At 34.6% G+C, this 25,587-nt stretch overlaps 1 protein-coding gene across 1 annotated transcript in view; it reads right to left on the bottom strand.

Moving 5' to 3' along the window:
- The window catches only part of LOC127872325 (uncharacterized), a 92,156-nt gene that overhangs the window by 61,643 nt on the left and 4,926 nt on the right, over nt 1-25,587 (bottom strand). Inside the window, exons 4-7 of the mRNA XM_052415655.1 lie at nt 24,088-24,636; nt 15,949-16,139; nt 2,894-3,113; nt 1,550-1,805 (exon numbers count right to left, since the gene is read on the bottom strand). Coding sequence (XP_052271615.1) covers nt 1,550-1,805; nt 2,894-3,113; nt 15,949-16,139; nt 24,088-24,636 — 1,216 coding nt within the window. The remainder of the gene's footprint in view (nt 1-1,549; nt 1,806-2,893; nt 3,114-15,948; nt 16,140-24,087; nt 24,637-25,587) is intronic.

Raw genomic sequence — 25,587 nt, 5'->3', positions numbered from 1 at the left:
ATTGTTGCGTTTGAATCTTCTGCATTAACATTAAATGCTGTATTGGTATACTACAGTGTTGTCCAAACAAGACTGGACCAACCAACATAACATAAACATTTGCAAGGTCTGGAATGTGGGTCTGATATTACAGGATTGATTGACAGTTACTAAAAATATGCATGAAACAGCAAGTTGTATGGTTGTTTACCCTAATAATATTTCTATATGAGTCATCCTTTATGAAAAGAGGGTTTAATGCATGTGCGTAAAGTGTCATCCCAGATAACCCTGTACAGTATGCACAGGCTAATCAGGGACGACACTTTCTGCTTTTATAAAAAAAAATGTTTAAAGAAAAACTCTTCTTAACAAAATCGAGTTTAGGCGGAAAGTGCCGTCCATGATTAGCCTGTGCAGACTGCACAGGCTAATCTTGGATGGCACTTTACGCACATGTATCAAACCCCTTTTCACAGAGCACAGCCCATATATTTATAAAAATTGCTAAAGCAGAATCTAGAATGTTCACAAGCTTTTTTCTTTTATTTTGACTTAATGACCTAGTTTTTGACTCCATATGAACAAGTTTCAAACTCAGCTAAGATAATGTTGAGTCAAATGTTCTGACCAAGTTTTATAAGATTGGACAATAAATATATTATCTAGAGTTTTCTCAGGCTTTTCTTTAATTTAAAAGTCCTTTTTTTCAATCGAAAAATATATAATTGGGACATATGTTCTTATCAAGTTTCATGTTGATTGGGCATAAAATGCAACTTCTAGAGTGTTCTAGGTCATGTTATTGACCCTAGCACACCAATTTTTTGTTTACCCTGTTATAATCACATTAAAAATACAATTTCCAAAAGAATTGGCACTTAAATTATTAACCCTTTGAGCGCTGGAACCGGAATTTGAAGGCCTTTGTTTGCTATTCTGATAGTATTCTTTGAAAAAAAATCGAAGAAAATGCTAATTATAGAAATTTAGCAAACAACATTTTAGCAGACAACAAATTTCCCAGCATGCAAAGGGTTAAAAAGGATTATAAAAGTATTGGCTAATGGATTTAAACATAAAACTTTAAATAATGGATTTAAGCATGCAATATTATTTTTGACAAAAAAAATCGCTATTGGCAGAATTGTATGTATTGTGCCAATTCCTTCGGAAATCCCATAATGCATAACAAAGTCATGAAACAAACGCACAATGTCCCACCCATACACTCAAACAAACATACAGACAAACACATGCATACACAAACAGACAGGGGAAACACAATATGCCCTTATTAACCCTTTCCCCTATCAAAAAGCAAAGTGAAAATGTTTTTTGCAAACGGCATATAACTAGAACAGCCTGCAAGTAACTTGTGGTCTGTTCAGGTTTTATGCTGTTTGCTGCTCATCAGTATATTAGGGTTGGAAATGAAGCCTTGGCAACTTGAATCTAGTAAGAAAAGTCTTTAATTAAATTTAACTTTCTGAGGGACTACAAATGCGTTAAAATACATATCTAAGAAGTAAAGCGTTAAGGCATGGGCATAAAAAACTAGAATTCTGACCCGCAGCCCAGTGAGACAGCAGATGTCCCTCGTTGTCCCTGACGTGAACATTAGCACCTCGATCCAGCAGAACACTCATCAGGTTTGTGTTGCCCACCAACACAGCCAATGTAAGTACGGTGTAACCCTGGTCATCCTTAATTTCAAGAATTGACGAGTCATGATCCAGCAGCATCTCGGCGCACTGGGTCTCCAGGTTGTCTGCGCAATGGTGCAGCGCTGTCTTTCCTGAGGAGTCTGTGTGCGCAACCTTGGCCTGGAAATAGGACGGAAAGACTGTGTTATATGTTATGGTGCAGCAGAAGGAATTCAATGATTGTGTGGGGTTATTTTATCATGTTTTCATGACATCACCTGACCTTAAGACTGCATTTTCCTACTGAAAAACTAAATCATTTTTGTGGGTTATTTCATCATGATTTCTTAATCTTGGACAAATTCTCTTTAATACAATCTTGTTTTTTACTCTATATGGCACAGTTTTGAACTTGGTCAAGTTTTCATTGAGACTTATGTTCTCAAAATGAAACTCAAAACAATTCCCATACTACGTGCAATTTAACATAACATGATAACTTTGAAAAGATTGGTATTTAAATAATGTTAGTGCATGTGTGGGTCCTATACTATAATCCTATGCTATATTGAAATTTACCCTCCATAACTTGTGGAGGTCATTCACAACTCTGTGTAAGTACTGTCTGATAGGGGCAAATTTTGTGCACCTTGTGATGGCTGGAAACTCATTGATGTGATGTTATTAGCGTAAATAGCAATCTTTATTTCCTGTTATTTTTGTTTAAATTATTCTCTTGAAATCAGTTTACATTTAAAAAACATATACAAAAGTTGACAACTTTTGATATAGCTCAAATATTTTATTTGTTGGGGAACAGTTTTTTAATGATGATAATTTGAGCTGATTCTTTCCATATAAACATAAAAATACTGAATTTTCCATATGGGTTTATTTATGGCTTATATAATTATTATATGGTTGGTGTAAATATTCCAACTTTGAATACAAGGCATTTTACTTATATGACTTTCTTTGCTTATATCAGTAAATAACCTTCATTGATAAAATAAAGATATGATATGTCACTAACAATGGAGGTCAAATAACAAGTAAGTTTTAATGCGACATCCTAAACATATTATTTGTGAACTTTACTTTGGTGACAAATATTTCCCATTTTAATGATTATTCCAGCATGTATTGGTTATTTGTAGTGGTTTTCTAAGATTGGTATAAAAAATAACTGCCTATTAATATTGCAACATGAAGCTCATCTTTTCATTTCAGACTTAAATATATTCATGAAATCGGGACCAGAAACCTACCCCATCTTCCAAGAGATGTTTCACTTGTTCCGCATTCCCGTTCTTGCACGCCTCAATGAGTGGTGTGTGATTGTCGTCAACCGTCTGCTCCATAATCTTCTGTGAGAAATGTGGTCTGAGACTGGTGACTTTGTGGAAGTATCGAATGTCCGAGTTCTCACAGATGAGGTGCAATATTGAGCGACCGTCACAGTCTACAGTATCTAAGTCTGGTTTATATCTGAAATATAGATATATGTGTTCAGTAAACAGTCTATGTTAACATAAATGTAATTGTTTACGTGTCCATCTTAGTTTTAAGCGCAGTTATTTGAGCTGGAAATATCAAAACCCAGTCATGCAAATTAGTTTCTTTTGTAGGGTATTGTACAGGTTTTTTTCAAATTTCTATCGCACATATTACATTAAAAAAAAAAATTGAAGAAGACTTTTATTTCCCTACATTTTTTTTTCCGCAACATACTAACAGACGTGTCATGTTTGACACTACACAACTCAGTTGTAACACAAAATTGTTGTGAGCTCTTGAAGCAGACAAGACCCAGTTTATTGAACAAAATCCTTAGTTACCGTAACTTACAAATAAGTGATCGAACAACCAAAAATTATTCAATGATATGCAGGATTGATTAAATTTTGAACTGTGTATGATGATTAAATGAGAAAATAAATAAAAACCTTGACAGAATTATATAATTTTTTGCAAGAGCTTTTTGACACTCAATATTTACCTTTAATTGTTCAAAAAGGCCACTTAATGATCATTACTACTAACAAGTTCAATTTAGGTGTGACACGGCATTTTCCACCCCAAAATACTGGGTAAATTAAAAAGGTGGAATTTGATTCATTCATTTTAATTAAATAAATAACACAGGTAAACATATTGGGAAGGGGTAAAAATGGCCACTTGAGGCAGGTTGACCACTTTTTAGATACTTGCATCGTTTGCTGATATCATTATATTTCAAAGGAAAACGGACCAACAGCAAAAACACTAATTTTTTTTATTTTTAAAAACACTGTATTATGTGAATTGGGAATAAGACATCAAACTGGGAATGGACATCATTTTGGTTATTTTCATAAACAAAACTATTCATTTCATGATCTACATATATTTTTGTAATATATTATCTATAATTTAAGCTTAATAAGAAATTTTCCATGACTTTTTCATTAACAGTGATTGAATTTGTATCATTTAAAGGGTATTTTTAAACCGTGTCCATGCGCGACATGGACACAGTTTCATTTCATGAGGATTTTTTTTTTAAATTAATAAAAAATCCAGTTTTTAAGTAAAATCAATTTAAATGATGCTATTATATATGCAAGTATCTGTTTTAATTATAATTTGTAAAACTAGATAAATGCAACATATAAAACTGCATATTATGCACTTTTGATAAAACACAATTTATTCCCAAATTGATGTCTTATTCCCAATTCACATAATACAGTGTTTAAAGTAATATACGTTTATGTGTACATGTATGTATTTGTATATAATACTTGAAGGTAAATGTTGATCTAATAAAGAATTGTTACTTTCATACATGCAATTAGTTTCCTATAAAAGTTGCAATTTAAGTACTGCTCAGCCAAAACAGATCATCACTAATCCTTTCTTCACCTGCTGAAAACAAAAGATGTTGTTGACATCTTACCAGCGATAAAAATCTAATGAAATGCGGTCACTCAATGCCTTAAAATGACATTGTAATATAATTTTGTGTTTTGGGCGGAACATTACTTACATCCAGTGCATTATAGACTGTAAATGTTGCATTCAATCTAAATTTAAATCAAGTGGTTGATTGTTTGTTACAATTTATAACAACAGCAACTGTTGGAACATGATTGTATTGACATTCAGGTATTGTTGTGTTTAATGTCACCTGTCTGATGGTTAAGATCAGGTATACTGTCGTTAGAACTTAATATTATTAAACTAAAATAAACTGTGGTGATTATGATGTAAATGATATTTAAGACGCTGTCTTTTACATCTTCCAATATGGTGCAATACATTAGCAGCCTCTTTGGCACACTGGATGAATGCACAAAGGTAGAATTCTGATAATATTCAATAGTAAAAAAATGTACAGTCATTTATTATAGGGTAAATATAGGTTTCCAAAAAATCAGTTTAGAGAAAAATGTTTTTTCTGACTAAAAATCGAGGTGTCCAAAAACTCTGATTGTCCACAAACTTGCATAATTACGGTATGTAATGACATGCAAATCTTTATTGAACATTATTTCTTTTGGTAATTGTAGTTAATTTACAGTTGATTAAGCAAATGTGATCAAATTTAAATGCAGCAATCCTTATTGCTAACTTAATAGTAAATTTAACGAAATATGATCAAGTGAAGCAACAATTTTAGAAAACACAATCATTATTTTTTTAATGCAAATAAACCTTAATCATGCATTTAGCATTTATTTCAATTATTGAGTTAATTTTTCAGGGTGTTAATAACGATGAAAGCCTGGTTAAAAAACAATCATTACTTGTAAAAAGTGCAATTAATATCCCATTTCAACAAATCAATAGGGAACTTTTCCCTTAAGTACGTAAGTGATTTATTTTATGTTTGCAATTGTATGAAAACACGAAAACATGGTGAAAGCCATTAGATCTCACGTTACAGGTTTCGTTTAATAGAGAGCCCATGTATTCCATATTAGATTACAATCATACTCAAAGCCAATAATGTATTAATACGGGATTAGAGATCAAGTTTGCCAATCTTTAACAATAGTTATAATTAATTTGAATTTCCTAATTTTAAAGCAGTGTTTAAGGACAGATATTGTTTGACCAAAAACAAGATGTTTCATGCCTAATTATTTGTTGGAAAAAAACAGCAGCCCAATCTGGCTTGTCACCTCATTTCCACAGCTGATGTTACAATCTGTTAATGTACTTGGCATTTGAATTTTTTTGTCCCACTACAACAAAATATGCTCCAGAGTAATATTTCAGAGGAGGTAATCACGTGATAGTCAAGAAAGCGATGTCCATGCAGGTATTTTTCACCATTGTATAACCTTCATTACTTGTATTTATTTTTTAATTGCCGCTCACTTTCCAGCCATATCAGCAAAAAAGTTACTAGCATCTATTTGGCATTAATATTCACTCTATAACTCTACTTTACTCGCTGTGAAATTTCTTAGCGGGATGACTTAATTCAACTTTTCTTTCCTAAGAAAATTAGCGGGGAGTGAAGTCAAGATATAAATTGGATTTTAACGCAAAATACATGCCAAATCACCTTTTTTACAGATATGGCTGGAAAGTCAGCGTCATTTAAAAATTAAACAAAATTTATAAAGGGTATAAAAGGGCAGAAAATACCAGACTCAGCAAGGACGTTTCCATCTTGACTATCATGTGATTACCCCCTCTGTATTTAACATTCCACAACTGAAATAAACAAGCCATGCAAAAAAGTTCCTACATGGGAAATGTTTACATGACAATCAACTAGATGGAAAAAAAATCATGTAATGCCATGTGTTATATAATGTGTGTTAAAATTAATTTGTTTACTTAAAAATGATTCACAAACTTGTGACCATCTACTAATCTATATAGAGATCCTGAGTATCATGCCTATTTGACTTGTTGAATGCTTTACCTAGTTATACTTTGCTTGATAAATTAAAGAGTCTTTTTGCATGTTTTCCCAATATAAATTCAATCTTATTACTACAAGTGAATTAATAAAATAATAACAGAAAGTTAACTTCCTAACTCATATATAAGAATAAACATTATGAGAATATGGAGATCATCAAACTTGGAATGGACTTCATTTTTGTGATTTTCTCAAACAAAACTTTTCTTTTCATGTTCTTATGTATTATTGTTATATTTTTGTTTATACTCTGCACACATAAACACTATTTCATTTTTTGAGGATTTAAAAAAAATTCCAATTTAACCACCATTTTTGTAGTACTATCTATTGAAATGATGCACACATACATTAAAGTGTCTATTTTACCTTTAATTTGTCAAAATTATTTAATATAACAGAATAAAATGCATATTATCATGAATTAAAAATAATATTCCAAGATTGATGTCTCATTTGACAAAAAAGTATCAAGTTATATTATTTTTATAGAATTTTTTTTGGATAGTTCTTACTTTGAATTTTAATCGTATAAAATAAGACTTTAAATATTTTTTCTTCTTAGAAAAAATGTTATTTGAACAAAATTCTATAAACATACCTTAATTACTATGAAAATAAGATTAATAATTTCCTATATATACAAGCACATTATATCACATTTTTAGTTCCACATGACCATTATATCCAAAGACAGATAGGTATACACCGCTGACACATTTTAAAAAGGATTATAAACTTTCCTGAACGTTTGTTGTAAGTACAGTAGATAACAACAATGTTTTCATTTATGCATTGAACTCTTTCCAATCAAACCAACTCATGCATGTGAACAAAACTAAAGACTTTATATTGTTCATAATACACAAAATCGATTCGGTTTGTCTATCAGATGAAATACAAGAATACTTTTACAAACATAAAGACTACGGTTTTCAAATGAATTTTAAATATAAAAGAACGATTTGCAGTTCCCTTTCATATTCACACAATAACACATTATCATATATCTTCCTCAAAAATATGAAAGCATAATCATCAATTTTCATGTAAACCCAACAGATTAAACAAAATTAACTTAAATAAACCTCTTTTATTCTTATGAAGTATTACCTTAAATGCAAAACAAAACATAGAATTCCACTTTTAGGTCTAATTTTCTTTCAATCAAGATTGTACTCTTTATCCAATTTCTATTGTGAAGTCTAAATGAGTTAATACTGTGCACTGCTCTTATTCCATGTGGCTTGGCTATGGTAATGAGTTAAAACCAGAATTAACATTTTCAATTAGGATTATACTAATCAAGCATTTCTGATTTGGACAATGACTTAACAAGGGAGGTGATTGAGGACAAGTCCTTTATATAAGAGAGGAAAAGTCTGTGCACTGATTTTTTGACATTTGGATGTGCATAAAAGGGGTGACAAACCTCTTAAACAGACATACAAATAAATACCTAGTTAACCCTGTATAATGTGAACCTTGAATAAGACATCAAACTTAAAGGGGCCTTTTCTAAGATTTTGGCATGTATTGAAGTCTGTCATTAATGCTTTATATTGATAAATGTAAACATTGGATCTAAAAACCTCTTGTAAAAAACAAGAATAAAATTTAAAAAAAAGTAACCCTTTGACAGGGCTAAAACCACTGATCATGCAATGATGGATGTATTTTATACTTTATATAAACAATCCTCGTAGTTTCCCAAAATATAAAAACAACAACAGAACTCTCCAATTCTTCAATCGTTTTGCTTTGCAGCGCTTTTAATATAATGTTCATGTTTTTTAAATCGTCGATAGATGCATATAATGGCTATTTTAGAGAATTGTAAATGTTCCTTATTACAGATCCCTCACAAATATCATAACTAAAAGGAAAATTTGCCAATCTGAAAGAACTTTTTTTAATTTTGTCAATTTACTAAAACGTGAAAAGGCACCATTTTATAATAATCATAATATTCCAGGATGCAAATATAACTGTATTCATTTGGGTTTATTCTGTTATGTTGGTCACCATGTTTTCCAATCCCTCTGAACAATGCTGGCAATTGTAAAAAATAGTGTGACATACTTTATGAACGGCACCATAGTGGTTTGTTTCCTTTGCATCATATTTCATGGCATAAATATTGTCAGAAACTTTTCAGGTCAATTTGCGAGTCTGTCACAATAATAATATTACTTATGTAAAGACTGCATGACATGTTTTTCTGTTATATATTTTCAATTTATTATAAAATGCACATGCTAAAATGTGTGGTATAAAATAAGAAATAGTATAGAACACCAAGCCCTGATTGCAATATTTAGTGAATTCAAGTAGCCTGCAATCATATTAGGGGACCTCAGTCTTCAACATAAGTCCTATAAACATTTGTGGGCTGACTGATTTTCCTTGACACAGCATGTAAGTCCTTGAAAGGGGCTAATTCAATGTAGTGTTGGATTTTAATTTATTGCTGTACCGGAGCAAGGTTTTCTATACTTTGTTAACAATCAAACTAGTAAAATTGTATTGAATTTACCATGGGTATAATTTGCATAAATTAGCACTTTTTGGGACTCCTAAATCTCAGGCAAATTGACCTTACATTTATAAAAAGTCCATTTGCATAATCATGATAATCAAGTGATTCAATTATTTCTTAGATTGGTCCTCAGCCTCAGATTGTGTTGTAATTTAAAGTGGATATTTACTGATAAGCTTACAATGTGAAGATTTATTTTCAGCACAAATTACATACAATCATTATGTTTGAACTTTTCCTAAAAGGACATTATTTTTAATAAATTTCCTCTACTAATTAATATCAAACTGATCATACTTTTCCACTGCAATAGTCAGCAGAGATTGCATTTAGATATATCTAACTCTTCCACTGCAATAGTCAGCAGAGATTGCATTTAGATATATCTAAGTTTTCCACTGCAATAGTCAGCAGAGATTGCATTTAGATATATCTTACTTTTCCACTGCAATAGTCAGCAGAGATTGCATTTAGATATATCTAACTCTTCCACTGCAATAGTCAGCAGAGATTGCATTTAGATATATCTTACTTTACCACTGCAATAGTCAGCAGAGATTGCATTTAGATATATCTTACTTTTCCACTGCAATAGTCAGCAGAGCTTGCCTTTAGATTTATCTAAGTTTTCCACTGCAATAGTCAGCAGAGATTGCAATGAGATATATATAACTTTTCCACTGCAATAGTCAGCAGAGCTTGCCTTTAGATTTATCTAAGTTTTCCACTGCAATAGTCAACAGAGATTGCATTTAGATATATATAACTTTTCCACTGCAATAGTCAGCAGAGATTGCATTTAGATATATCTTACTTTACCACTGCAATAGTCAGCAGAGATTGCATTTAGATATATCTAAGTTTTCCACTGCAATAGTCAGCAGAGATTGCATTTAGATATATCTTACTCTTCCACTGCAATAGTCAGCAGAGATTGCATTTAGATATATCTAAGTTTTCCACTGCAATAGTCAGCAGAGATTGCATTTAGATATATCTTACTTTGCCACTGCAATAGTCAGCAGAGATTGCATTTAGATATATCTAAGTTTTCCACTGCAATAGTCAGCAGAGATTGCATTTAGATATATCTTACTCTTCCACTGCAATAGTCAGCAGAGATTGCATTTAGATATATCTTACTTTTCCACTGCAATAGTCAGCAGAGCTTGCCTTTAGATTTATCTAAGTTTTCCACTGCAATAGTCAGCAGAGATTGCATTTAGATATATATAACTTTTCCACTGCAATAGTCAGCAGAGATTGCATTTAGATATATCTAAGTTTTCCACTGCAATAGTCAGCAGAGATTGCATTTAGATATATCTAAGTTTTCCACTGCAATAGTCAGCAGAGAATGCCTTTAGATATAGCTTACTTTTCCACTGCAATAGTAAGCAGAGATTGCATTTAGATATATCTTACTTTTCCACTGCAATAGTAAGCAGAGATTGCATTTAGATATATATTACTCTTCCACTGCAATAGTCAGCAGAGATTGCATTCAGATATATCTAACTTTTTCACTGCAATAGTCAGCAGAGCTTGCCTTTAGATTTATCTTACTTTTCCACTGCAATCGTCAGCAGAAATTGCATTTTGATATATCTAAGTTTTCCACTGCAATAGTCAGCAGAGATTGCATTTAGATATATCTTAGTTTTCCACTGCAATAGTCAGCAGAGAATGCCTTTAGATATATCTTACTTTTCCACTGCAATAGTCAGCAGAGATTGCATTTAGATATATCTAACTCTTCCACTGCAATAGTCAGCAGAGATTGCATTTAGATATATCTTACTTTACCACTGCAATAGTCAGCAGAGATTGCATTTAGATATATCTTACTTTTCCACTGCAATAGTCAGCAGAGCTTGCCTTTAGATTTATCTAAGTTTTCCACTGCAATAGTCAGCAGAGACTGCAATGAGATATATATAACTTTTCCACTGCAATAGTCAGCAGAGCTTGCCTTTAGATTTATCTAAGTTTTCCACTGCAATAGTCAACAGAGATTGCATTTAGATATATATAACTTTTCCACTGCAATAGTCAGCAGAGATTGCATTTAGATATATCTTACTTTACCACTGCAATAGTCAGCAGAGATTGCATTTAGATATATCTAAGTTTTCCACTGCAATAGTCAGCAGAGATTGCATTTAGATATATCTTACTCTTCCACTGCAATAGTCAGCAGAGATTGCATTTAGATATATCTAAGTTTTCCACTGCAATAGTCAGCAGAGATTTCATTTAGATATATCTTACTTTGCCACTGCAATAGTCAGCAGAGATTGCATTTAGATATATCTAAGTTTTCCACTGCAATAGTCAGCAGAGATTGCATTTAGATATATCTTACTCTTCCACTGCAATAGTCAGCAGAGATTGCATTTAGATATATCTTACTTTTCCACTGCAATAGTCAGCAGAGCTTGCCTTTAGATTTATCTAAGTTTTCCACTGCAATAGTCAGCAGAGATTGCATTTAGATATATATAACTTTTCCACTGCAATAGTCAGCAGAGATTGCATTTAGATATATCTAAGTTTTCCACTGCAATAGTCAGCAGAGATTGCATTTAGATATATCTAAGTTTTCCACTGCAATAGTCAGCAGAGAATGCCTTTAGATATAGCTTACTTTTCCACTGCAATAGTAAGCAGAGATTGCATTTAGATATATCTTACTTTTCCACTGCAATAGTAAGCAGAGATTGCATTTAGATATATATTACTCTTCCACTGCAATAGTCAGCAGAGATTGCATTCAGATATATCTAACTTTTTCACTGCAATAGTCAGCAGAGCTTGCCTTTAGATTTATCTTACTTTTCCACTGCAATCGTCAGCAGAAATTGCATTTTGATATATCTAAGTTTTCCACTGCAATAGTCAGCAGAGATTGCATTTAGATATATCTTAGTTTTCCACTGCAATAGTCAGCAGAGAATGCCTTTAGATATATCTTACTTTTCCACTGCAATAGTAAGCAGAGATTGCATTTAGATATATCTTACTCTTCCACTGCAAAAGTCAGCAGAGATTGCATTTAGATATATCTAACTTTTTCACTGCAATAGTCAGCAGAGATTGCATTTAGATATATCTTACTTTACTACTGCAATAGTCAGCAGAGATTGCATTTAGATATATCTTACTTTACCACTGCAATAGTCAGCAGAGATTGCATTTAGATATATCTTACTTTACCACTGCAATAGTCAGCAGAGATTGCATTTAGATATATCTAACTTTTCCACTGCAATAGTCAGCAGAGATTGCATTTAGATATATCTAAGTTTTCCACTGCAAAAGTCAGCAGAGATTGCATTTAGATATATATAACTCTTCCACTGCAATAGTCAGCAGAGATTGCATTTAGATATATCTAAGTTTTCCACTGCAAAAGTCAGCAGAGATTGCATTTAGATATATCTTACTTTTCCACTGCAATAGTCAGCAGAGATTGCATTTAGATATATCTAAGTTTTCCACTGCAATAGTCAGCAGAGATTGCATTTAGATATATCTAAGTTTTCCACTGCAATAGTCAGCAGAGATTGCATTTAGATATATCTAAGTTTTCCACTGCAATAGTCAGCAGAGATTACGTTAAGATATATCTTAGTTTTCCACTGCAATAGTCAGCAGAGATTGCATTTAGATTTATCTAAGTTTTCCACTGCAAAAGTCAGCAGAGATTGCATTTAGATATATCTTACTTTTCCACTGCAATAGTAAGCAGAGATTGCATTTAGATATATCTAAGTTTTCCACTGCAATAGTCAGCAGAGATTGCATTTAGATATATCTTACTTTGCCACTGCAATAGTCAGCAGAGATTGCATTTAGATATATCTTACTCTTCCACTGCAATAGTCAGCAGAGATTGCATTTAGATATATCTTACTTTACCACTGCAATAGTCAGCAGAGATTGCATTTAGATATATCTAACTTTTCCACTGCAATAGTCAGCAGAGATTGCATTTAGATACATGTATATCTAAGTTTTCCACTGCAATAGTCAGCAGAGATTGCATTTAGATATATCTAAGTTTTCCACTGCAATAGTCAGCAGAGATTGCATTTAGATATATCTAAGTTTTCCACTGCAATAGTCAGCAGAGATTGCATTAAGATATATCTAACTTTTCCACTGCAATAGTCAGCAGAGATGGCATTTGCATTTAATTTACAATTAATTAAAGACCTTTTTTTTTTATCCAACTTTTAAAGGTTTCAGTTCCAACCCTTAGATACTGATGAGCAGCAAACAGCATACAACCTGAACAGACTGCAAGTAACTCGCAGGCTGTTCTGGTTTTATGCTGTTTGCACATAGCCATTTTCAAGTTGCTTTTAAGAGGGAAAGATACTATTGCCTCTATTGTTGTTAAAAGACCTAAACCAGTGATATAAGTAAAGAAAGGCAAATTCATGTGTGGTACAATGATGTATGATACATGTACATATATGACACATGTCTACCAAAAGTTATTATATTATATTAAGGGATTTAGTAAGACATAAGCATGACAAGAGGTCTCAAAAGGGGCAGGACCACCTCTTGTATACATGTTCATGATTTTAAACTAAATTGTCTTCAGTGCCTTGATTATGCTGATTTCACTTTATAATGCTGATTTCACTTTATAATGCTGATTTCACTTTATAATGCTGTTTTCACTTAATTATGCTGTTTCCACTTAATTATGTTGTTTTCACTTAATAAGGCTGTTTCAATGTTAGTGCTAATATTCAAACATCAATTCAGCATTATTCCATGGGGGTTTCTTAAATAAATATTATTTGATGTTAAAGAGGCCTTTTCACCGTTTGTTTATTTGAAAAATAAAAAAAATATGTTTCAGTTTCGCAAATTTGTGTTAGAGTTATGATATTTCATCATATTTGTGAGGAAACAGTAATACTGAACATTTCCCATGCTCTAAAATATCCATTATAATTTATATGCATCTTTTAACAATTTTAAAACCTGAAAATTATAAAGGGTTGCTGTGGTTGCAATGCCAAATGATTAAATAATTTGGAGAGTTCTGTTGTTGTCGTTATATTTTGAGATACTACGAGGATTATATCAAGTATAAATTACATCACTTACTGTATGAACACAGATGGATGAGTGGTCTTAGTGATAGACTTTTACTCATGTGGTCAGTGGTTCGAGCCCAGTTGAGGAATTCTTTTTTTTTTCTTTAATTTTGTTCTTGTTTTTTTTAATGGAGCTTTTTAGATCCAATGTTTACATTTATCAATATATGGCATTTAATGAAAAACTTCAAGATATGCCAACTCTGAAAAGGCCCCTTTAATGTCAAGTAATACTGAATCTTAAGTCTATACACTTGCTAATAGCTAACAGAAATGTGTTCAATATTCCTGTATTTATCAGAACATTGACTATCATAAACTAGAAATGGTGCGGCAGAGGCAGACACGTATCCCCACGCCGCATAGATGTTACATTAAAAGGAAATTTAGGATGGGCAAGGCCTATGTTGGTGGGGCCCCGGGGTGGGTAATGTGGACATGGATGGTTGTGATTGAGCGTGTTGTCATAAGAGATGTTCAGTATTTATTCTAAGTCAATTGGCGAATAAATGAAGAAGTTATGTTAAAACAAAATTTTGGGTGGGAGTGGTCTATGTGGGCAGGGCACCCTAGGGTTAGTAATGGGGCCACGCATAGTTGAGATTGACTGTATTGTCATAAGAGAAGTTCAGTATCAATTAAAAGTGAATCGGTGTAGAAATAAGGAAGTTATAGTAAAAGGCAATTGGTGGGTGTGGCCTATGTGGGCGGGGCCCTGGGGTGGGTAATGTTGACAGGGATGGTCGAGATAGACCGTGTTGTCATAAGAGATGTTCAGTATTAATTTGAAGTCCATTGGTGAATAAATGAAGAATTTATGTTAAAACAAAATTTTGGGTGGGCGTGGTCAATGTGGGCGGGGCGCCCCAAGGTTGGTAATTGTGACATGCATAGTTGAGATTGACTGTATTGTCATAAGAGATGTTCAGTATCAATTTGAAGTAAATCGATGTAGAAATGAAGATGTTAATGTGAAATAACCTAAAAAAATTAGTCAAAATCTCTGACCTGGCCCCATCCCAATCCCCATAACTTTTGACCCAGGGGTCAGATCAAAGTTCCAAATAATGCACCGTCGCACATACTCTCATAGCTACCATGTGTGCAAGTTTCAAGGTTCTAGTGCTAATAGTGTAGGAGGAGATAGTGTCTAGGACGGACAGACGGCTTTTAAAAGCGTGGGGATAAAAGGGGCAACAACGATGACAAATATTTGAAAATGGCGAGGCAAAAATATATAACGGGTCACACATATTAAAATGATGGGGCATACAAATGAATTGGGCTATTCTGCTTCAGCTTAGTCCTTAAATATGGTTTGTCATTCTAAAGCTATAAGCCAAAAATGATGAAAACTAAAAGACAGAAAGACTGACGAGCCCACTCCTGTATAGATTCCCTCGCTCCTTTATATACACTATACAAAATAGTACACGGGAAGGTGTTTATCTATTAGGCAAATAGTTGGAGAAATAAATGGTTAATTTACGGTAAAAATATACTTTAATAATATATGTATCCCGGAAAAAGCAACTTTTTGGAAAAAACCACTAATCTGCTGGTACAAATAAACATGACCCATTTGTAATCCTTTCAAAATCACACACCGTATCAACCGTTATTGTTTAAAGGAAGCTATCATTGGTTGATATAATGGACCAGCAATGTTTTGTACCGGAGTGATTAGTGGGGTTTTCTAAACTCGTGCTTTTCCGGGATCAGTCTATTAACCCCTGAGCTTACTGGAGTAAAAGGTCGAGTAGATCGAGGTGCTTGTTGCGTATGGCGTGGTACACAGCGGTTCGGTTGGTCCTGTCCTCTGCGAGATTCACGTCTGCCTCGTACGCCAGTAGCAGACGCGCCATCTCCAGGTTTCCGCTCTTCACTGCCATGACTAGCGGAGGTACACCCTTACCATCCTTCACACTCGATATCTGCAGGGTACAAAGTACCGTAATTGATAATTACGTGATATAAATAACACTCCATATCTGCAGGGTACATATTAAATGATAATTGCATGGTATAAATCACACTCAATATCCGCAGGGTACACAGTGATTGATAATTACGTAATACAAATCACACTTGATATATGCAGGGTACAAAGTAATTGATAATATCATGGTAGAAATCACAATCGATATCTGCAGGGTACAAACTAATGGATAATAACTTGATATAAAGCACACTTGATATCTGCAGGGTACATAGTAATTTATAATTAAGTGATATAAATCACATTTGACATCTGCAGAGTACATAGTAATTGATAATTACTTGATATTAATCACACTCAATATCTGCAGGATACATAGTAATTGATAATAACGTTAAATTAATCATACTAAATATTTTCAGGGTACTAAATAATTGATAATTACGTGATATAAATCAAACTCAATAATCGCAGGGTACATAGTTATATATAATTATGTGATATAAATCACACTCGATATCTGAAGGGTACATAGTGATTGATTATTACTAATTTAAATCACACTCAATATCTGCAGGGTACACAGTAATTGATATTAACGTGATATAAATCACACTTGAAATCTGCACGGTACACAGAATTGATAATTACGTGATATAAATCACACTCGATATCTGCAGGGTACATTGGAATTGATAATTACGTGATATAAATCACACCCGATAGCTGCAGAGAACATAGTTAATTAATATATAAATCACACTTAATATCTGATGGGTTCTTGATAATTACGTGATATAAATCAAACTCAATATCATCAGGGTACATAGTAATTGATGATTACATAATAACATGATATAAATCAAACTCGTTATCTGCAAGGTTCATAGTTATTGATAATTACCTGAAATAAATCACACTCGACATCTGCAGGGTAAACAGTTATTGATAATTACTTGATATAAATAACACTCGATATCTGCAGGGTACCTAGTAATTGATAATTACGTTATATAAATAACACTCGATATCTGCAGGTATATAGCAGGGTACATACTAATTGATAATTAAGTAATATAAATCACACTCGATATCTGCTGGGTACATAGTAATTGATAATTACGTGATATAAATAGCACTCAATATCTGCCAGATACATAGTTATTGATGATTACCTGGTATAAATCACACTTGATATATGCAGCGTACATACTGTAATTGATAATTACGTGATATAAATCACGATCGATATCCGCAGAGTACATAGTAATGGATAATTATGTGATATAAATCACACTCGATATCTGCGGGTATAGTTATTGATAATTACGTGATATAAATCACACTTAATATCTGCAGGGTACATAGTAATTGATAATAACGTGATATAAATGACACTCGATATATGCATGGTACCTAGTACCGGTAATTGATAATTACGTGATATAAATCCCACTCGATATATGCAGAGTACATAGTAATTGATAATTACGTGCTATAAATCACACTCAATATCTGCCGGGTACATAGTAATTGATAATAGCATGGTATAAATCACACTCGATAATATATAATTATTATATGCAGCGTACATAGATAATTACGTGATATAAATCACACACGACATCTCCAGAGTACATAGTTGTTGATAATAACGTGATATAAAGCACACTCGATATCTGCAGGGTACATAGTAATTGATTATTACGTGGTAAATCAAAGCGCTAGAGGCACTACAGTTGTTCGCTCTTTGAACGTATTCAATATTACTTACAGTCACAGGACATGAAGTTCGACTTCTAAACGAAGGCCCATCGAACGGCAACGAAAAATGCAAGCACATATGTAATTTACTTTTAACTGACTACAGTGGTGAGATTTTGAGAAAAAAACACATCAAGGAGGAAAATGACATTGATTTACAATCTCTCATAATTTTTTACCGGATTCACACAAACTCCTCTTATGATAACAAAGATGAACAAAATAAACGTATATCTTAGTTGGCGCTAAGGAAATGTATGTGGGTCTAACAAAGAATGAACCAAACCATATTTCTAATAATAGATGTATTTGTATCAATGAGCATTGTATTAAATTCTCAACCAAACCACATTAAAAACCCGTTCGTCCTCTACGCTGCCATCTCCGCTGCTCCCGTCCCTCTTCCGGCGATGTAGTGAAGCCAGTATTATTTTCACCATAATCCATTTATGTGTGGTTAATAGGAACACAGTCAGATTATTTAATTTAAAACCCTGATATTGTTTTCAATCTGATCCGGCGTTCATTGCAATACTACAGCCCTTTTGTAAATAATACCAACCTAGTGGTATATACACGACACGGGCATAATCTATACTGCTCATGCACTGCTTTGACAGTTTGAGGTCCCTAAATTTGTCCATTATAAAATAGAATCATCGTGTAATTTGCATGCACTTTGATTTCATTTAACGATTTTTAACTGACTTCCAAAAGGCAACATGCAAATTAAGCTCTGTGTCCGAGTTTGACTTCAAAAGAAGACCTTCTTGAGTTGAAAAGCTGTAGAAGATATATTGAAGAGACATTGCATTCATGCCATCCTCGATCACAGCAAGTCAGGATTTGTTCTGTATCCCCAGAACGAAGGATCATCTTGTTGTCACGATTTATCGTGCTTGTAACTGTACATGTATTGAATATATTGATGTACATAATTATATATGTAATTTTGTTATAAAACAGATCCTTATTCACCTTTGACATTAACCTTACAGCTTAGAGCTTATGACACATGTTTAACTCGGAAAAAATATATGAGCAACGCGATTATGTGAGGAATGATATTTTAAAATTGTTGTTTTAATGACGAAGTGACATTGAACACAAGCTGTTTCTGTCAAAACATGCTGTATGATGCCTAACTTTGACGTTAATTCTAATTTTGACCACCACTTTTAAGCAAGGTAACAGGCCGGGGTAACAGGTCTTAATCGAGACATGACTTTGTACTAGTATTTTACATTCGTGATATTTATAATGAATGATGAATTTCCAATCCTGAGTTGCTGCACACATTTTACATTCGACTTGTCAACATGACCATTGCGTTTGGGCTTGATGCACGTGTCTTATCATGCCGTCTGCACATTGTTGTAAGTGATTTTAAAATTGCACGGTGACGTTATACTACAGGCATGCGCGGATAGGCAAAGGCAAGAATTGAATATTCTTCACTCAAACAGCCACTACAAATTGCATAAGATCAGCAAACAAAGCGAAGTACTGTGATGAGGGGTTTGTGTTAGAACAGGCCACCAGGTATGGCAATAATACACAATTCATATATGGATTTAACTGGAACTTTTATCATACAATTATCGTCTTAAATTGTCAATAGGTTTTGATGATTGGACGAAGTCGAAAGCACACAAAAACAGATATTTGGTTAAGTTTGTAAAATTGAATTTTGCGTATTGGTATAGATTGTAAACAAATCCTCGTATTGTACGCAACATGTTTTGTCTTAAAAAATCTTGACTTGGGCAATAATACCATGTCGAAGCAACATACGCGTCCCTTTCCAGCGACCTCAAAATTATGGCAACCTTAAATCTTAAACCATAAGGTTAATGGTTTTAAAATGAGCGCGACTGAGCCATCCAAACACTTAAACGATCGTCACCAGTAGATCTATGGTAATTGTATAAATGACGTAAGAAACATCTGTTCTCAATGAATTAGGATTCTCGAGAAAATGCGTCTATGAAAGCATACCTCAATTTACTCTTGCCAGAAATTTTAAATCAAGAAACGACCCTCAAGTATTCTTTGATAATAATAGGCAACGCAGTGAAATTGTTGATTATGATGACAAAGAATGGTGCCGATGATGCTGAAGCTAACGAAAACGATGATAAAATTACTAAGTGGTTAATATGGAGGAGGCGTGGCTGAATACTTGCTCGGTTTCAGTATAACTAACGAGTTGTGAGGCGGTGTATTCCGGGCAATTTTAATAGATATATGTGTTACACAGACATATTGTGAATAGATTGAATATGTAAACATGACAATTGAAGTGTGTAATTACGTATTAAACTGCTGTATATTGAACTGTTTAGTCCCATGCCAGGAGTCCTCGATCGTCGATTCTTTGTGGCAAGCCGTCTCTGGTTGGTCAATGTTTGTCAGTCCTTGCTGGACAATCTCTTTTTTAGTCCTCGCTGGTCAGTCCCAGACAGTCAGTCGTCTCTGGTCAGTCACCGTTAGTCACTTATCGCTGGTCGATCAGTCCCAGTCAGTCAGTCATCGCTGGTCAGTCACCGTAGCTGTCTGATTAATTTCCACTTAATTGTCAGAACCGACTGTTAAGTCTTCACTGTTCAGCCCACACTGGTTACTCTATCTGTTAATCAGTTTTTATTGGCTACTCCTCACTGGTCAGTTTCCATTTGTCAGTCCTCACCGGTCAGTTCTCACTGGCAAGTCCCCGTTTACAGTTTTTACTTGTCAGTCCTCACCGGTCAGTCCCCGTTGCTATGTTCTCACTTGTCAGTCCTCATTTCTCAGTCCTCACTTGTCATTCCACACTTGTCAGTCCGTACAGGTCAGTCCCCGTTTGCCAGTCCTCACTTGGTCAGTCCCATTAGTCACTCCTCACTTGTCAGCCCTCAATGGTCAGTCCCCGTTTGTCAGTCATCACTTTTCGTTCCCCATTTTTCAGTTCTCACTGGCCAGTCCCCGTTTGCCATACATATTGGTCATTCCTTACGCAGGGTGCAGGCTCACGTGCCTTTTTGGCGTTCCACCTTTTAACTTATACGGATTTAAACGACGGTAAGTGGTGCTTTATTTCAAATAACCGTTTAAAACAAGTTTTCTTTTGAACTTTAACTAGTGCATAAAATACAAATTTTTATGCTGCTTATGGCAATGTGAATACATCAGAATTACTTTATTTAATAAGCATGTGTTCTTGTTAAAAAATCCCATTTTACTGCATTCATGTTGCACAGTTATGTGTCACGCAAAGTGAAATTTTTGTCACCGATATGAGACGTAATCACGGATTTAATCTCATAACTTAAGATATTGGTACAAACTCCAAGAAAAAACCTGTCTTTTATGCACTATAGATTTTTGCATATGTATTTCAATAACTTGAGATATTGGAAAATAACGTTCTTAACGGCGTAATAACATTCTGTCCAGCCCGTCTGTAAACCCCTGAAAACTCCGTTGATTCTGCACCCTGTTACTTGTCCGTCCACACTGGTCAGCTTTTACTGATCAGTCTTCACTAGTACATCTCCGATGATCAATCCCCGACGGTCAGTAATCGCTCGTCGCGCGATAAAATATGTTAAAGAACAAAGTTTTTATGTTCTCTTGGCCGTAAAATAAACAACTTGGCTATGAAGTCAACTGCCTATACCGGTTGACGATCCGCCTCGGGCAAAAATCAAACATTCGGATAATTGACTCGTGTCAATATTGGACCAGAACCGCGGGTGTGGCTCGGAGTGTGGCCTACGGTTCAAAAGGCACTAATAGACGATTTTCCTTCTAAATGTAGACTGATATTTCTTCTATGGTCAATAACATACGGATGACCATTTTTAGAACATCATAACATATTGATTACATTTTTTAGAACAACATCTGGGCTAAACTAAAGAAGTTCGATGTTTGGTTCCTGATTCCAACATATTTCGACTTCATGTCAATACTTTCCCCACACTACTGCTATCAAGTGCGGTTTTATACACACATGTATACATTTCATCCATAGATTCATTTTAGTGACATGTACATATTTTTTTCGTGACATCGAAGTATCGCTTTTGTATTCCTTTTAAAGGGGCCTTTTCACGTTTTGGCAAATTGACAAAATAAAAAAAAAGTTGTTTCAGATTCGCAAATTTTCGTTTTAGTTATGATATTTGTGAGAAAACAGTAATACTGAACATTTACCATGCTCTAAAATATGATTACAAGCATCTTTTGACGATTTAAAAACGTGAAAATTATGGAGCGTTGCAACGCAAAACGATTGAATAATTCGGAGAGTTTTGTTGTCGTCATATTTTGTGAAACTTGCTTATATAAAGTATAAAATACAACAGCATTGTATGAGCACGGATGGCCGTGTGGTCTAAGCGGTAGACTTTTACTACAGGAATCCAGGGGTCAGTGGTTCGAGCCCAGTTGAGGGTTACTATTTTTTTAATTGTATTCTTGCTTTTTTTACTGGAGCTTTTTAGATCCAATGTTTATATTTATCAATATAAAGCATTAAATGACAAACTTCAATACATGCCAAAATCTGTGAAAAGGCCCGCCATATATGAGAAAATTAAAAGATACTAATAAATACTTCTTAAAGTTTAATTTATGCCTTTGAAACGTATTTAGAAAACCCGAGGTATTGTCATAGCCTGCTCGTCGTCCGCCGTCCGGCGTCGTGCTAAAACCTTAACATTGGCTCTAAAATCAAAGTGCTTCCACCTACAACTTTGAAACTTCATATGTAGATGCACCTTGATGAGGTCTACACGCCGCACCAATTTTGGGTCACTAGGTTAAAGGTCAAGGTCACTGTGACCTCTAAAAAAAATTAAATCTGACAAGCTTTCGCAGCCGAGCGTGGCACCCGTTATGCGGTGCTCTTTTTTATTTTGGGGTTTATCTAAGAACGCCTTAATGTTAGTCCCAATTGATAACTATAATGGTATAATGGTAATTGGTGAGTAAACTGATAACGAGTGCAGAACGATGAAAATGATCTTATGTCGATGGCAATGATACTGATAAAGGTGATGAGGGCGTCAATGATGACTAAGTATATAAATAGACGCTGATCTTATGTAATGAACACGTTCTGTTATAAATTCCATCATGTAGTACGGTTTATGTTTTTTATACCACATTTATATAGCGTCCTTTTCATACTCGCGGGTGCGTTTAAAGGCGCTTTACATGTTTTTCCCTGATCACTGGGTCACATGTCGTCCGTTAACATCTTAACAAATGTTACTATTTGTTACGTTATCGTGTGCTGATGAAATGCACCCAACTTCTCAAACACCGATATATTGTTTAAAAGACGTCGTCAATTGAACAAGAGAACACTGGTGACAATAGACCGCAATAATCCAAACGTTCTATTAACCGTCACATAAATAAGCCTTATCTTTTGATCACTTTGAACACACTAATTCAATTCAATTACCGCCGATAAATTGCTATTATCGACTAATGGATCTGGTTAGCAGATTTGCGTTCGACACCCCCAACATTTTTAACGCTGTCTGATTTTCTGGGTCTATATTGAACATCTATCCATTCCATCGGGCTTTAGGTAAACTTACACTTATATTTCGTTAGATTATATAATACAATTGTAATATTACGTTATGACATAATACTCACTGATATTTCGATGGACAAAGAACACAAGTTACGTTGTTTAAGTACCCAATAGCTATCACACAACTTAAGCCCCAAACCTTCAGCCACATCGTGTAAAATTAATTTCTCAATCCACAAAATTCCATCATGTTAGAATCATAATAGCTGTCCTTACCTAGTTAATAAACAATGCATATAGTCTTTCTGGTGCGAGGCTTTTAAACTTACATAACCTTAATTTCTTTACCTTATTACGAAAACCAGTTGTTTACAGTTATTACCTGTATATTAACAGTTGTGATGCTATTCAAAATGAGCCGCGTTATGCGAAAATGGGTTTTATGTCATAAGCAGCCATTTTAGCTCCAGCCTTACGCCCGAATCCGCGCAGTCTTGTCAAGAGCTACCCTACCGTAGCTCTCGAACACAGTGCGCGATTGTGCTGGCTGGATTTGAGCTACTCTGGTCGCATATGACATACGACCCATGTACGCATGACGCCGCTCAATTATTATTTTTAGCGCGCATGTCGGTGTGTAGCCTACCTTTGGATCAGCTTCAAGCATCGCCGTAACAGTATCCTTCTGTCGCCTCTGTATGGCCAGTTGGAAAGGGTTGTATTCGTCGTGGTCGACAATTTTCATGTCAGCACCTTTGTTCATAAGTTTTAACGCATAGCGAGGACACTTTATGGTCACTGCCCAAGACAGGGGCGTTTTCAAATGCTTGTCGACGCTATTCACATTGACCCCATTATCAGCCAAAACATCTATACACGCCCCGAAGTCCTTGCCCCCGAATGTGGCCCCTTTATCACGCCCCTCCTTGATACAATAAACGAGCGCATTGCCCCCATCTTCATCGTATTCCTCGCACGTCTGGTTGATTACTTTCGCGTATTTCGGATGGTTCCGGTGTTCGGATAGAAACGTTTCCAGCTCCCGAGGCTTCGCCGCGGAAACGCACCGCCAGAAGGCGTTTTCCAGCTGGGGTGCGGACCATTCCGGGTGCCTGTTGTGCGGGTCCTGCTCCGACGGCTCCGGCTTACCAGGGGCAGGAGCGGGTACATTGACGGCGTCGGCGGTGTTGCTCATCTAGCACAGGGACGCTTAAAGGGGCAAATATTCCATCCGCTTAGCTACATAAATTTGTTGATAAACGTAAAAAATTCCATCCGCTCAGCTACCTACATTTATTGATAAACATGTCACTTTCCAAATGATTGATTCATAAAGGACACCTGAAGAAATAGACATTCCAATTACATAAACAAATTTCATATTCACCCATAACATTAAAAAAAACTATACACGAAATGACACAAATCCTCTACTTTCGAAAAGGTGTTATATTAGTAAACTTTCAAAACCACCATTCGATGATGATTAATTACAACCCACAATCTTCTTTAACCAAGCTACCATTCTGCTTCACACATTTTGTAAAACATCCCTTAACCGTTCAGAAATAAATGCTCAAACACGGTATTGGTATATATCCATGTTGAATATATCTGGTATTGAAATAATGTCTTTAAGAATGGTAAAACATGACACCGTGTAACTCAATGTGAACTATAGAAGCCCATAAAATTACTACTATAGGACGAGTATGAATTAGTTAATAATTTACTACCCAAGCGGTTATTCCATAACCCAATAAGGTTAACATGCAACACTCGGGATATGATCAATAACTAGTATGCAGTGTCCACCCCGTATGACAAAATCAACGTTCTATAAGAATATACGTGAAGCAATTGCCATCGACAAAGCCTGTTTCCAGGCAGAGATACATGAAGCTTCCACTACACTTGGATCCGATAATTGCTTCAGTCGATATCGTTTACGTTCAAAAGAGATCCATATTTTTAACCGCACTCTGTTAAATGTGAACTGTTTGAAAGTGACTTCTGTTGTTTAAACAAAGTCTTAAATTACAGCCTTGAAATAAATATTTATAGTGAGGTCATAGTTAACAAAAGGCAATGTTTGTTTATCATGTATAGGGTGTTGCTAATGTAACCAGGCAATTTTATTTAATAT

Source organism: Dreissena polymorpha, chromosome 3 (assembly GCF_020536995.1).
Source record: "Dreissena polymorpha isolate Duluth1 chromosome 3, UMN_Dpol_1.0, whole genome shotgun sequence".
NCBI classification, from domain to species: domain Eukaryota; kingdom Metazoa; phylum Mollusca; class Bivalvia; order Myida; family Dreissenidae; genus Dreissena; species Dreissena polymorpha.
This window is presented reverse-complemented; position numbering and strand designations above follow the sequence as displayed.